Consider the following 15686-nt stretch of genomic DNA (forward strand, 5'->3'; position numbering starts at 1 on the left):
TTGGTGGTAGGAAATTCACTGAAAGTGAAGCTCTAAAAGTGGTACTTTTATATAAATGGTAACTAAGTCTATCAGTTTCATCTTTCGTGGTACCGAAAAATTGCTAAATTATGGTTATACTTTGACGGGGTGTATTAAAGCACCATCGTCTTAAAACATCTGCACCCCAGATGCTCTTATTAATTCCTAAACTGTTTTCGTAATTTCACCATCGATCTTTTTCAATTGATAATTTGTACTACAACTTGGTTATTGCCAAATTCGCTGGAGGTATTCGCGAAGACAATTAATTGATTGTAGTAAATTTAATGTACCTGCTTTAATAATAGACTACGGATTAGTATTCAATCCGCATCCCATGGAAAACAGGATTGTATTTCGATTCAAGCTAGAAATCCCTGGGTAGTACCCTAGTAAACCCCAAAGCAACATAATTTCACCATCGATCTTCAATAGTTTGTACTACAACTTGGTTATTGCCGAATTCGCTCAAGGTTATCGCGAAGACAATTAATTGATTGTAGCAATTTTAATATACCTGCTTTAATAATAGACTGCGGACGGGAATTCAATCCGTGTCCCATGGAAAACAGGACGGCAGTTCAATGGAACCACTTTATTAAAACTAGATGTAGAGGTTTTGCAGTACTCACCTAGGATGCCTTAGAGACGTGAGCGTGTACCGATACCTAGGATCAGCCGTACCATTTTCCTCCTTCGGTTCCCACGGCCAATTGCCGAAACCATTCGTAATAGGCTGCAATCAGATGGTCTCACATTATTAAACAAAACCTTTGAATACGTTTTCTGCCACTCACCCTATGGTAATGACTAAACTTGCTCCGTCGAAATGCGTACACGTACTCCTCTTCCGGGGCGCTGTTTCCTTGCAGGTTTGCAAGCTCCTCGTCATCCGAGGATAAGGTAGGATCGACTGCAGTACCTAAAATGTCAAGCACTCGATTAGTATCCATTAGAGTGACAGGAAAAAAATGACCCCTATCGGCCCACCCCTGAGTCGATGCCTAGTTCCACCAGGAGTACTTGCACCAAATTTGAAACAAATCGGACAAGACTAGCTACCGGACCAACGTGCCTGAAGTTTGCATGGGATTTTTCAACAATTTACATGGAGAACCACTACCACTAGCTCGCATTTTGGCCGCTAGGTGGCACTGTATGCATCGTATTATCACTGTAAGTGAAAATAAGAAAGATAATTTAATTGTCTACAACTTTGCCGTAGATTGATAGTCAATCCGGCTTTGTTAAAAGAAGTTATTAAACTTTTAACGAAGTGATGTCTGAGCCAGTTTAGCATGGGGCCCAACAGTGCAAGGTTGTGTATCAGTACTCGATTCGCATGAATTAAACATTTTTGTGAAATTATCGTTAGGTTTAGCTCAATGGTATGTTCAGAAGAATTATATAACATAATACGAGTCATGTTTTGATTAGAAAATTTTAGTTCCACATGTTACCGCATAGAGGGCGCCAACACTAACTTTTCAACGGAGAGAGATAGAATATTAGTGTCTTCTACAAAGTTATAGAAAAGGCATTTTTCAGTATTTCTTCCGAACATCTTGATACTCTATCTCTCTTCTATGAAAAGTTAGCGTTGGCGCCCTCTATGCGGTCAAAGGTGGAATTAAAATTTTCTAACCAAAACATAACTCGTATTATTTACTACAATTCTTGTAAACTACTATTCAGCTAAATTTAACCATTATTTCACAAAAATGTATAGTTCGCGGGACTCGAGTACTGATACATAACCATGCACTACTAGGCCCCATGAAAAACTGACTCACACATCACTTTGGTAAATGTTTAATAACTTCTTTTAACAAAGCCGGATTGACTAGCAGTCTTCGGCAAAGTTGTAGATATTTAAATTATCTTTCCTATTTTTACTTACAGTTATAATACGATGCATACAGTGACACCTAGGGGCGAAAATACGAACTAGTGGGTTTTCTCCATGTAAATTGTTAAAAAATCCCATACAAACTTCAGGCACGTTGGTCCGGTAGTTAGACTTGTCCGATTTGCTTCAAATTTGGTACAAATACTCCTGGTGGGACTAGGAATCGACTCATGGGTGGGCCGATTGAGTTTTCAAAAATTCATCGTTGTTCTGGGCAGTCTAGTATCCATCCTAGAAAACTAACTAACGACGAAACCACTAATCACTCACCACTGCCTAATCCACTACCGACAATGCCTTCCGCTTTCTGCATGGCAGTTTCACCCGCTCCAGCACCCGCCGGATGATATTGATAGTGGTAACCCGCCGATCCCGCTCCTGCATGACCCAAACCGATCCCGGAGCTGCCTGCCACCGTCGTACTACTGGCCGATGCTCTTTCCTTCGGTATTTTATGTTTCCGCTTCTTATACTGGCGCTTTTCTTTCCGACCTCCGCCCAGTGTGTCGGCGTCCCGCTTGCTAGAGCTGGTACCCACATGGTAGTGGGAGGATGATCCACTACCGTACGCTCCTGCACCGGACCCACTGGCAACACCCGAGCCGGAACCAGCCAGCACGGAATGATGCGACGAAAATTGATTCGAGTAAATCGGCGCAAACGCAGGCCTGTGAAAAATCGGCAAACGTTAATGATTTGCTAGGATTTCGAAACATCCTGTCATAGATTCTAACCTTGTGGCCTTCGTTGCAGTGGTAGTGTACTCGGCCAGTAACTGCCCGTTAAAGTCCTGTGTCTGATAACGCTTCTCGTATATCTCAATGCTAAGGTGCAGCTGCTCCCGCTTCATCTTTTCCCGTCGCTTGATCATCTCCAGCAAGGTTACCGCTCGGCTAAGGTCTCGCCTAAATTGTTAACCGAGTCACATGAGTACCTAAATCTCCTTAGAACAAAACAAAACCAACAAATACGAACCTCAGTTTGAGCATCTTCTCATACGAGGACTCGTCATTCTTGCGGTTCTTTCTGGTTTGCATCTTTTCAGTTCGCCTCCGGAATGCCAAGTACGGATTGTTCGGGGTCGTATTGCCCCTAGTTTCCGTTTTCACCGATAGTATCAGTGGGTGTTGCTGTAATAAAGGAAAGCGAATGGATTAGTGAAAACATTCGGTTGATTTCCGGCACAAAAAAAAAAACAAACTAACCATTTTGAGCCGCTTGTTCAGCCAGTAGTCGTACACGGCGATGCTGACCTCATCGTCTTGCTTCAGCAATGCTTTGGCTTCGTTCAGCGTAACGACAGTCTGACCGGAGCTTCGCTCCAACCGGTCCATCATCGTCTCGAACCTCAGCGGATCCAGATCCAGCCGTTTGCCCTGCGTGTTGACCCACTGTTCGTCCCCGCTGTCCATGTCGTAATCGGGTACGTCCTGTTCCAGGTTGAGCGCTGCAATGGAAACAATCGTTAATCAGTTGTGAAATTGGTTTTCGAACCAGATCAATAACTTACGCTGCATGTGGATCATCTGTTTCGGCATTTTGTAGTCCTGCGGGTAGTACCTTTCGTAAAACTCCGAATCGGTCGCCTCGAACACCTCCGGCGTGGGAATGATTAGTCCGGTGCATATTGCTCGCTGTAGGTGATGCTCCTGGAATTGGTAAAGTTGAAGGAGTGGATATTTGAGTAGAGTTCCATTTGGGTAGTTCTGGACACAGTGAGCATGATAATCATTAATATTTGTGTATATCGCATTGGTTTGCTATGACGACATCGGGACTTTTAATCAGTTTTGTTGCTTTTTTCTTCGCATTTGTTAGCTTCGTCTACACTTCTACTGAAGCGAACATTTGCACCTTTTCCAAAAGTTTCTTTGCAAAACATGGGAAATTGGATGAGTGACAGTGAATCTTCTTAATTATCGGGGGATTTTGTACTTAACCTTTCGGAAGTCGCGCTAGTGCACTGAGTGCACGCTGCTCTGAAAATCGAGCGAAATCGTCTTAGCGCACCAGCGTCTGCTCGTTCAGTGGGCCATTTGCGCGACTTCCGGAGGGTTAAGTGCGGATCCACATCGCAGACAACTAACATGGTTTTATACCAAATTAATCGTTTATGGACAACCTACTCTCATTCACAACGTGTGTATTCGAAGGATATGCCGACGAACTGCAAACCGGAAGCTATTTACATGGATCTATCCGCGATCTTCGATAATATCATCCATGATATCGCAATATCCAATAAACTTGGTATTCAAAGACCACTTCATCGCTGGTTTCGTTCCTGTCTCGATGGAAGGCAAATCCACATCAGCTATTAGTAAGGATTATCTGTTTGCATCATTTCTCGCTACTTTCAGCGGGATGCAAGTAATATTACTTCTCAATTTTAATGTCGTCTACATCAAACTACAAGGATCTCCTTTGCTTCACCGATGACATGAAAGTTTTTCGACAGATACGGGATTCAATTTCTAAACAGAGTGGTTCCAAACCCGAGCAAATGCTCAATTTCTACATTTGCACGGATACGTCAGCCGATCCAGTCCAACTATCGTTTGTTCGGCTCCAGCATTCCAAGACACTCTCATGTAAAGGATCTCGGAATCATCTTAGATTCTGTAATAACGTTCAAATCGCATACTTTATACATAGTGAATAAGGCATCAAGACAACTAGGGTTTTTCTGATGTATAGAATCGGTACTACCAGAACAGGTTTAGCGAAATTGAGGCTGTCCAACGACGGTTCATACACTTTGCTCCTCAACATCTCCCATAGTGAAACGAAAGCCGTAGTCACCTGGACTCTAGCAGCTTCCGGAGGGACTGCTCTCTAACCCTATTCGCCTCGGACTGATTGAATCCGCCTTGATGATCGCTACAAATTACCCACGTATTGACATATAAATTACGCAAGACGTAGAAAGGAGCTCGGCTCCACTGTCTTATCGGCACAAACAGAACTTCTGCTCGAACGGGACATTTGACATACGTTTGACCAGTCGTTCGATTGAAACACAAAATGTGCCGGCGCTAATCTATTCCGACAAAAAGTTAGTGTCGATTTCTGATGAGACGAAGTCGAAACGCACCCTTTAGACTTTATTAAGGAATTCTTGCAGATTACTGATAAAGTCTACAGTTGCTGCAGTTAAAAAACGGTTCTTCTGACGTCGATTTAGCCAGTCTGGGAAACTCGGGACAGACGTGTTCATTTAGTCTAGGTAATTCTAAACGACTGAATGTACACAAATCAAGAGTATGTGTCTATTTTGTTCCCTCATCGTTAGCATCCTCGGTGTGGCGGAACAAATGATATGACGCTGGACACATAAGACATTTGTGATATATTCGAATCCTGACTAGGAAGGATGCTCTGTCTGATCGTAGTATAAACTATGCAATTATCATGTACGCTAAGAATCAACTGCGAAGTCATCTGAAGGAGCAGTGTAGTGTCAAGGGTTTAGTTTTTTGGCATTCAATTCCATAATTCTACTAATGCGCAATGCTATGAAACTTATATCGGAGGGTCGGATCTCCGCCAGCTGAATATATTTTTGAAATTTATCCAGAAGTATTAGCTGTTGGAAGGATCGTCATCATCAGCGGGCCCCGCATAATGCTAATCATACAAAGCAAAACAAAGCCTTGATACTCGATTCTGTTACGAAACTTGACCTCCGATTCCAACGGACCTCGCAGCCGATTCTTAATATCATCTTAATATCATCTTACTGATCACTAAGAAAAATCTGGCTGGGGTTCAATCATTCGACGGCCCTCTGAACTGCAAAGGCGAATTATGACCGAATCAGACTTACCGCCGAACGCGCATTTTCCTCGTTTGCACACAGCCAACGAATGCGGACTATGCCCCGAAATTTCAACATTCGTGCTACATGTTGTCTGCCATGTATATACAATTACAATACACACTTGGTACAGTTTGTGTTCCATGAGTCTGATTCTTTCTCCGTTATGCCGCCAGGTATTGAGTGCAGAGCTCTTCCAACGACGCTCTTCTCTCAAATACACCGTTATTCCGTTGATGGTGCCTCAAGCTAAAAATACGTCAATTTCGAGTTGAAGCAGTTTAGAAAATCCTCCAAAGATTTTAGGGATTTCAAAACCGTACCAAGATTTATTTACAAACAAAATGAAGAACAATGGTTCAAGATGAACCCTGTGGCACACTAGAACAGATATCAAAAAGCGTAGAAAGTATGTCGCCCAACAGAACAAAAGCCTTCATCGGAGCAATTCAATCGGTTCACCAGGCAGGAAGTCCAATGCTTTTAAGCTTCTCGACAACAAGGCGATACGGAACACGATCGAAGTTTTGCTTGTTGTCACTTGCCGAGTTTGTCGATGATAGTGAATATATAAGTCATAGGGTTTCGAATACCTTCGGGAGGTAGTGGAGGATCGATATCCTACGACAGTTCCCCACGTCATGAACGCTACCATTCTTGTAAACAGGTTTCCGTAGCAGCAGATCTCCAGTACAAGAAACACAGCGTCAATCAAAAACAATTGAAAATAACAAGCTCTGGCAATGCCATAGAGCCTGCACAATTTTGGATAAACGATGGATCCAGTGACTGCAAATTGACGAGGACATCCTGACGAGAAAAAAATACCAGATAAATTCAGAATGTGCCGCTGGAATGTGTTCAGGTATGATCCCAACATTCTACGACGATTGATGAACTATTTAGAATCACGATGCGTTGAATATAGTTGCGATAGCATCACGCATGCAAATTTTAATAGTGCATAACACAGCATTAACACCTACACAAATCGTAGATGGAGCTGCAGAATTGACCTGTCAGACCTCAACTACACACACCTGGCCACGTCCTTACAAGTGTTTTTATTTCATAATAGTCCTACCATCTACTTAAGGAAAACGCTCGGAACCGAAACAATTCTCATAGATGACGGGGATATTAATATATTTGGAAAAAAGTACATGAAACGGTCTCACCCGTATCCAGCATGCCAAAATCCTTTCTATATCCTATGAACTACCAAAAACACGTTCTACGTTACTTCCGGAAGTGTAATGGGCTACACGTCACTTTCTCTCTGCAACTCATTTTGATAACCGGAACGCGCCTTTCACTTGACTTCGTGCGAATCGTACTTCGTTGAAACCGGATTTGGAATTGCAGGTTCTATTAGTTAATCGGGACAACCACATATGGTCCAAAATATCAAAAATTCCCAATTGAAAGACGATAACTAAATTTTTCACGGGGAGCGAAAAGTCTGCAGTCGACGATTGCTGCGATCCATTCAACGCATGCAAATTTTGATATTCGGCCCCTAAATCACGGAGTTTAGCATTGTGTTTAATGTGCTCCTGAGTATCTTTTCCTCGCTTTCCTCACCCGGTTTTTATTTTTAATTTTTTAGTTAAGCATTAAGCCATGGCTGATTCTCCCTTCGCCTTACATGTGTTCTATTTGGAACTATTCAAAGTATTATTTCGTAAAGCGTACTTTTACCTTTATTTTAAATTATTTGACACGGCTCAATGCGCTAGCATAACTGAGCTGTGGATCGCTTGTGTTTTTACAAAAAATAAAAAAATAACGCAAAGCTACAGCTCTTCCATCGCATTTTGATGACGCAGCTTGCGGCGTCGTGTTGAGATCCTTTTTCTTGGCGGTGATGCAATAACTGCATTGTTCTCCATGACTTGCCGATCTGTCCGTCTGCCTTCTCTCATGTTGTCGTTCACGTCCTTGATGTACTGCTGTTCATGGTTGGAAGTTTTAATTTGTTTCTTGTTCTTACGGGTCGCTGTTTGTAAATTCGTCTTCAACGGCACGTTTCTTCATTGGTGCTGTTGGTTGGTTATCAGACATTTGATTGTGGCAATTGGTTTACTGGCACTGAGCACGATCGTTATTGATTTAGTGTTTGATACTGCCCGACCCGCAATCGTTTGTTTAGGCTACCGAGAACCAAAGTTTCAAAGCTTATCGTCAGTGCGCTTCTCGCAGAATCTCTTGTTTGTTTCTTTCACAATGATGTCGATGTCATCCAGTAGAAACGAGGAAGCATATGAGATCTCGCAATGATAGTTTCGCTTCTTTGAACTCCAAATACTCGAGCAAACGAAAAGTCTATAATGCCCCATGCTCATGGTCCAAACTCGGCCCAACTCCATAGTGTTATGGTAGTCCTTAAAATGGTATCAACCCTTTTCGAAATTCATAATTATTCCTGATCCCTAATCGCTTTTGCACTTTCTCTATTTGTCCATTTTAAGTAACTCATAGTGCTTCTTCCACCTGGCGGCAACTTCTGCACGATCTGTTAACAATTTCCCGCCATGGTCGTTGACTGGTTCCACGACGCTTTTTCTCCTCATGTAGATCGTTTTTGTTAAGCATTCGTAACTCGTGCTTTGGACTTTGCTATAGACAAGAACTTTAGGGTTCCTGCCCAACCCAGGTTACGTCCTCCATACAAAACCGAAATATGCTCCAATCATACTTTCTAAACCTCTGCCAACCATGCCATCCACATCTAGATATGCGCATCTTCAATATGATCATTCCTACAAACTTCCGATGCAGTTCAATGTGAAATGATTTTTTTTAATTCATTTATTTGACACGGCTCAATGCGTTAGCTTGCAGGAGTCATGGGTCTTTTATATATTTAAAATATATAAAAAAATAAAAATTACAATACATTTTATTTTGAGCCTGTAAGATCCCGTGCGCGCAACTTGCTATTGCGAGCGGAGATCTTTTTTCGCGTCGGGAAGATGTTCCTTCTTTCGTCAACTTCAGGGTTATCCACGTCTCTGTCGTTGTCGTTTACATCCGTATCATCATCTTGATTACTGTCTTGATACTCACGATCAGATGTTTTTCCTGGCTTCTTGCCCTTGCAGGTCACGAATGTGAACACTCGATCTTTGGTGGTAGCTTCTTCACTGGTGGTATTGGCTGTTGAGGTTGTGGTACTTGACGCGGCTTTCGCAGTTGTCGTTATTGCTTGAACAGCAGCGACAAATTTGGCAACCGATTGTGGCTCAGGGAATGATATTGGAGAATGAGTGTTGGCATTTCTTTCTGTAGATGAGCTTTTCTTAGCGGTTTCTAGGCAGGGTTGTCCATAATGTGCCGTTTCCTCACAGAACTGGCACGTGTTAGTTTGTCCTTGGTATGTAAATAGAGTTCGCTGTATATCGCTGTATCTGTTTTGTACTGCAGGGTAAGATAGGAGGGAATGGGTTGGTCTACCCGTATTCTCACCACAAAGACACCATTTGAAATACCTGGGAAGTAGTTTCTCCATGTGTCCTCCGTAATAGATTCCACTGCTCCGAAATACGACATTAATCTTTTTAATTGCCACTTTGCAAGTAAGTGGAGATAAATCGTGTAATTTAACTTCTATATTTCCATTATCCATGTATATAGGGATCTTGATTTCAGCGTTGTGACAAACAAGCACGTGTTTTAAGTTGTTCTGCGAAATGAATCTTTTCGCCTGGGCGAATTTGTTGAAGGTTATCAGCACCGCATGCCTGACGTGGTCAAGTTGTTTGGAGGTGACTTCCACCTGCATTTTCACCTTCAGCAGATGTTCCACATCACGAATACTTGGTCTTATGCGAAAAAACCTGAAGTCAATGTCCACTGTTTTCGGCCGAATAATCACGTTTTGTCGATGAGACTCAGTCATCTTGATAGATCACGCAAGAATAAAAATAACGGTATAGTTTGTTCTTCAGACAATGCACACAAGTAACTCTTTTTTTTTTCGTTCGCTTTGCACTGGCTCGGACAGAAGCAGGAGCATACTGAGTATCGTGACCGATGTGTTTGATGGTTGCAAATAGATTCGTGAAATATGATTTCATTGTCCTGAAAAGATCAAACTCCAGGGCACAGTCCCGGCTATAGACACTGTGGAAGCCCGTGTAAGTCGATTTCTTCCACCCCAGTGAACTGGCCGTAAACCCTATCATCGGTTTGTTGCACTGTCCTTCGTAATCAAAGCCGATTGTAAGTCGTGAACTGGCATATTGATATTTCTCGAGAGGTAGTCGAGAAACCATTTTGATTCCCGGAAATTCGTACAGAGAGACTTCATAGATCCTCCAACGTTAAGCTCGTCCGCCAGGTTTGGTTCCATCAGAGGTTAATTGAAGATATACATCGTAATTTATAATATATGAATCAAACGAGAACCTGATGGATGGTGGTAGTTTGTCATTATGTCGTGGCCAAGAATTGTGTTCACAACGGTGACCGTAGAGTCCATCCTTCTTATATTGTAAACAAATAAAACTGCTGCTTTGAAACTGCGTTGTAGTCTTGTCAGCGTGGGTAACACCGGCGAAATACTTCGGAAAGTGTGCAGCGTGTTGAAGACACATCATTTACCCCATTTCTCCATTTGAGGTTTATATCCATCCAAAGGCACACTAAGAGTATTTTTTTATACAGTAAATTATATCTGTCGTAGGCACAACGAAGTCCTTTTTGCAAAAAAAATCGACTGAGTATTTTTCGGGTTTGGGTACAGATGATTCGACTTCGACCATAGCTCAATACTTTGCAGATCCTCATTAATTGTTGCAATCCGCATCTCTACATCTTATCACTGAGAACTGATATACAAGTAGTTTTCAGTGTTATTTTATTTGCATGATGTTATATTAATTAATTTGATGTAATCTGATTAACGATCCTTCTCCATAACACTCGGTTCGCGGCTGCCTCTCTCCACCTACGGTTGCGTCCGACATCTTCCAGATCTTGCTGCACCTGGTCAGCCCACCTAGCCCGCTGTGCTCCTCGTCATCTTGTACCTGCCGAATTTGAGCAGAACACAATTTTAGCAAGGTTGTTGTCCGGCACGGTGCCAAAGATAGTCCTAAGCACACGGTGTTCGAAAAATTCGAGTGCTTGCAGGTCCTCCTCGAGCATGATCCAGGTTTCGTGCCCGGTCTTATCAGCGTTCTGTACATGGTACGCTTAGTACATTGGTGAATTTTTTTGATCGCAGGTTCTTTTGGCACCCATAATAGGTACGACTTCCATTGATGATGCGTCTTTTGACTTCTCGACTATTATTATTGTTATTATCAGCCATTAGCAGCGATCCGAGGTAAATGAATTCCTCCACTACCTCGCATACTTCCCCGTCGATCGTAACACTGCTTCCTAGGCAAGATCTTTTCCGTTCGGTCCGTCCTATCAGCATGTACTTTGTTTTAGACGCGTTCACCACCAATCCAACTTTTCCTGCTTCTCGTTTCGGTCTGGTGTAAAGCACAACCACCGTTTCAAATGTTCTCCCAATCGTACTTCGGTTGTTGAACCCGGCTCTCCACATAACACCTTCTAGTGCAATGTTAAGAAACAGGCACGAAAGACCATCACCTTGTCATAGTCCCCGGAAGGATCCGAATGAGCTTGAGTTCACCCGATATCCTCACACAGTTTTGCACCCCTTATATCGTCGCTTTAGTTAGTCTTTTGAGCTTCCCGGGAAAGCCGTATTCGGTTGATGCTATCGTAGGCCGCCTTGAAATCGACGAACAGGTGGTACGTTGGGTACTGCAATGGCATTTCCGGAAGGTTTGCCACACGCTGAAGATCAGGTCTGTTGTCCAGCGTCCATTAAATAAACCGGCTTGATAACTTCCCACGAACTCATTCGTAATAGGTGATAGGCGTCGAAAGATAACCTGAAATAACACTTTGTAGGCGGCATTCAAGATGGTGATTGCCTTATAGTTCTCACATTCCAGTTTGTCGATGGGGCAAATAACCACTTGCTTCCACTCCTCCGGTATCTGTTCAGATTCCCAGATTCTGACTATCGGAAAAATGGCCAGCCTTTCTAGTTTTCAATGTGTAAGAAACAAAAACGTCGTTTTGAAAACCCACCACCAAGTAGCTACTTGTCACTAGCCGGTGCTACGATCGGCCGGCAAACGCTATACTGGCGTTGCGTGCAAACTTGGATACAACGGTGATTCATGTATGTAAGCCTGTGCGATCGCCACTTCCAACGTATTTCCATTTAAATATTTACTCAGGTTTTTCAGGAATTTTTTCTAGCTTAAATATCTGTTCTCTGTGATCTTATGCTGAACCAGAGAGGTAAATCTAAAGATCGTCAGTATAGAGTTGATAATTGCACTGCAGACCCATTGGCAGACTGTTGATATAGACTGAATAGCAACGCGCTTAGGCACGAGCCCCATGGAGCGCCATCGGTGACCGGTTGTTGGGATGAGCTGATATTGCATATCATCTTAACTGGCTGACTGCGTTAGCTGAGGAAAGAGGAAACTAGAATGTACGCATCTTCTGAGAATTGAAAGTCTCCTCGAAGCTTTCTCCCAAGAAATTTACGGTTTACGCAACTAAAAGTAACGGTCAAGCAGACTAGATCGTAAATGACGTAGCTATAGACCCCATTTAAAGTTTCAAATTGTCATGCCAACATCAGCTTGATCGCAACGAAAGGCAAGTAATGGTTTGGTATACTTTTCAAATCGCCTTTGAAGCTCAGTCAGTAACGAAGAATTCTGTTTGTTACCCTTGCACATCTACTGTCGATTAGCAGAAGGTTGGGCTATCCAGTGGGTAGAAGTACAAACATTGACGAATTGTTCTTGTGTGACCAAATATTTGTGCTATAAACCTGGGACAGGTACACGAATGAATGACCAACTTAGTTCTGTTATTGTGATAACTGCAAATGAAAACCACATTGATATCGTAGGTCTTGCTGATTTATACCGCGAATTGGTTGTTTTTGATATTGCTGTACGACATCCAGACATTTAGGTGACAAACTGATTACACACAAATTTGATTGAGCGTAGCACCGACTACACCGGTGTAGTGCTCAGTCACAAACGAAAACGACCTAAGATATCGGCAAACCAATGGAATAATAACGTTCGCGGAACCAACGATATATTACCCAACATTGGCAAGATTCGTGTTACTAATTTGATCCGGTCATAGGAATCAACGTAAATTTTATTGCTGAAGTTGGGACTTTCAAAAAGCAACACTGGAGAAGAACAAGTCTAACAACTTGTTTTAATTTACATCTATTATTCCGATAATTTTCAATTACAGAAAGTTTGTATGTGAACTATTCCAATCCGATTTAACGATATATCTTTGGTCAAAAAATCACTTTCATGAATAGGACATAGAGAAATGTTTAGTGGTAATTTTGCAGTTGCAAAACAAAATATCCTCCGAAGAGGATTATACGATGGAAAATCCAAGAATGTTTCACATACAGGATATACTTATTAAACCTTTTTTATATTCATACATTGTACAGAAACTTTTAGTTATCAGTTCCTTTTCAATTTTTGTTCTGGATCCATTGGTATAGATTTTAACTAAAAGAAGTATTAAGATTACAAATATAACTATTTCTCTTATAATAATTATAAATATTAAAAGCAAATCTCAAACCCAAAGTAGAAATACACGACAAAAACGCGTTCAAACAGAAACATCAAACAACGCAAATAAACCGAAAGCATTGGGATCTATCTCTACCTTATCAGTTTACCATACCCAAACTATTCACAAGAGGCAAACAATCGCTGCACCACATTTTTCGATTCTCAATTTGTTATTGGTAAATAAAAACACTAGCCGCGAGCCACCACCCCGCCCGCGAGTGTGTTGGTTTACGGGCGAACTGTCAAACAAAAACACACATGCAGGGGCATTTAAGCGCCAACCACCCCACCCACCAGCAAGTAAGCAATCAATCGACGAACGTAAACAATGCTTATTCCCGGCCGGATTCCGTGCCGAATCGAACCAGCTCGATAAACCAGCCGGCAAAGTTCCGCTGGCCAGTGGTCTACCGTTTCGTTCCGCTGGGGAAAAAACAAAAATTCCACACCCATCCGGACGATCTGCCGACGTTCGGGGTTTGCTGATTTCGCCAAGATGGCGGCACACGAAACCTCGTTTTTTCGCTTGCTGGTGTACCAATGGCGAACGAAATGGAAAATTTTCTGTACACTATTAGCTTACCGATTCTTCCTCTTTTTCCATTCCGCTGGGCATCTGCGGCACGGCCCGGTTGATGGCCGAGTATTCCGGAAGATCCGGCAGCTCCTCAGCCAGATATATAGGCATCGGTTTCGAGGGATCTAGGGCCCTCGCCCGAAACGAAAGCTTCGACATTTTTTTTTTGCTTCACTTCTATCTCGCTCGCTCCAATGGTTACGTGCTCGTAAAACGCCTTTTTGTTGACTGTCACCTCTGCTTCTTTCTCTTTCTTCCCTCCTCCCACTCTCACACTACCAATCGAACTGGATGCGTGCAAAAAACGGGGACCCAAACCAAGAAAACCGAACGGAAGAAAAAAAAAACACGCGAAAAATCTACTTCCAAGGTCCGCTAGGAGGTCCACCGGGACCCGGTAACACGACCCGGAACGTTTCCTAGTTCATTCCGATAGTCACTGCGCTCTCGCACTCAGTCACAAACAGGGAAAAACAATTTTCTAATCTTGCTTCTAGAGCGTGGTTACGGAAAGCCATAATGGCGGCTCTAGTCAACTACTGCGCTCTCTGCCTGTTAGCTCGAGCCGTGGCCGCGACGAACACGAATTTTCGAGCACACGCACACTACAGCAATCACGTATACAAGGTCGATATTCGCGACGGGCTCGTTCAAAACTCGCCGGAACGGGTGTCATGCTATCGTGATATATACGGAGAACTTCAAGCAATCTTAATCGATTTCACCATGAAAATAACAATTTTCCGAAAGCAATAATATAAAAATAAATAGTTGTGCACGAATAGAAATGATTTCATTTCCGAAAAATTCATGTTATTCTAGAATCAACCATAGTGTGAACAAAACAATATCCAGCCCGAGTACGTTCAATGTAGCAAAAGTTTGACACTAAAGTATAATAGTATGTGTTTGACGTTTAGAAAAGTCGACCTGTCTTTTTCGCAGTGCACGAAAAGTTACCTACTGCCGATAAAGCACCCATGCAGCACAAAAAAAAGATGACGCAGTTCGTGCACGCGTTGTTCGACGCTGTCAAAGATGAGAAGCGAACTTTTGAAAAGGGTGAAAACGATGGTGAACGGGATTTTAAGCCATATTCTATTTAGATGCAGCTCACGTAATAGCACTTTTTCTACTGTTTTGTACATAAAATGATAAATAAAAATAAACTTAGGAGGTTCAATTAACAGTTTCACAGGGTTATATTGGATATTATGCCAGGAAATGATTATTTTATTGTTGAACGAACCCTACTAGAAATTATTTTTAAGCATTCGATAAAATGGTTGGCATATGATAACATTTATGCGGGATAAAATACAAGATACCAGTATGCGTATTTTAAACGTCATAAGGGAACATTGGGAGACTTGACCAAGTTTTCAGCTAAACCTACATAAATCTCTAAACAAGCCTTCAATACCTCAAAAGTCATTGTGGTATAATGTGCGAAGTTATTGTGCGTGTTTTTGCAGCATTTTTAATTTAATTTTTCAAAAGGTATAAAAGTTTTTCTGCGATCGTTTTTTTTTTTTGGTCACGTCTCCCCACTGCGGGGAAACTTGACCAAGGCCTGAGGAGACTTGACCAAGAGAATTTTTAAAAATTAAAGCAAAAAAATAATTACATAAAACATTCTATAATTATTTTTTAAAAATATAGAAGAGTTGCATTTCATAAATTTCAATTTTT

General features: G+C 42.1%; 1 protein-coding gene across 1 annotated transcript in view; it reads right to left on the minus strand.

The window, feature by feature from the left end:
• LOC131686232 (uncharacterized) overlaps positions 1-14775 on the minus strand; it is a 29840-nt gene extending 15065 nt beyond the window's left edge. Inside the window, exons 1-8 of the mRNA XM_058970482.1 lie at positions 14001-14775; positions 3441-3579; positions 3136-3377; positions 2906-3060; positions 2665-2835; positions 2201-2598; positions 819-943; positions 654-757 (exon numbers count right to left, since the gene is read on the minus strand). Of these exons, the coding sequence (XP_058826465.1) occupies positions 654-757; positions 819-943; positions 2201-2598; positions 2665-2835; positions 2906-3060; positions 3136-3377; positions 3441-3579; positions 14001-14153 (1487 nt within the window). The 5' untranslated portion in view covers positions 14154-14775. The remainder of the gene's footprint in view (positions 1-653; positions 758-818; positions 944-2200; positions 2599-2664; positions 2836-2905; positions 3061-3135; positions 3378-3440; positions 3580-14000) is intronic.
• Between the last annotated feature and the right edge of the window lie 911 nt (positions 14776-15686).

This window comes from Topomyia yanbarensis, chromosome 2 (assembly GCF_030247195.1).
Source record: "Topomyia yanbarensis strain Yona2022 chromosome 2, ASM3024719v1, whole genome shotgun sequence".
NCBI classification, from domain to species: Eukaryota; Metazoa; Arthropoda; class Insecta; order Diptera; family Culicidae; genus Topomyia; species Topomyia yanbarensis.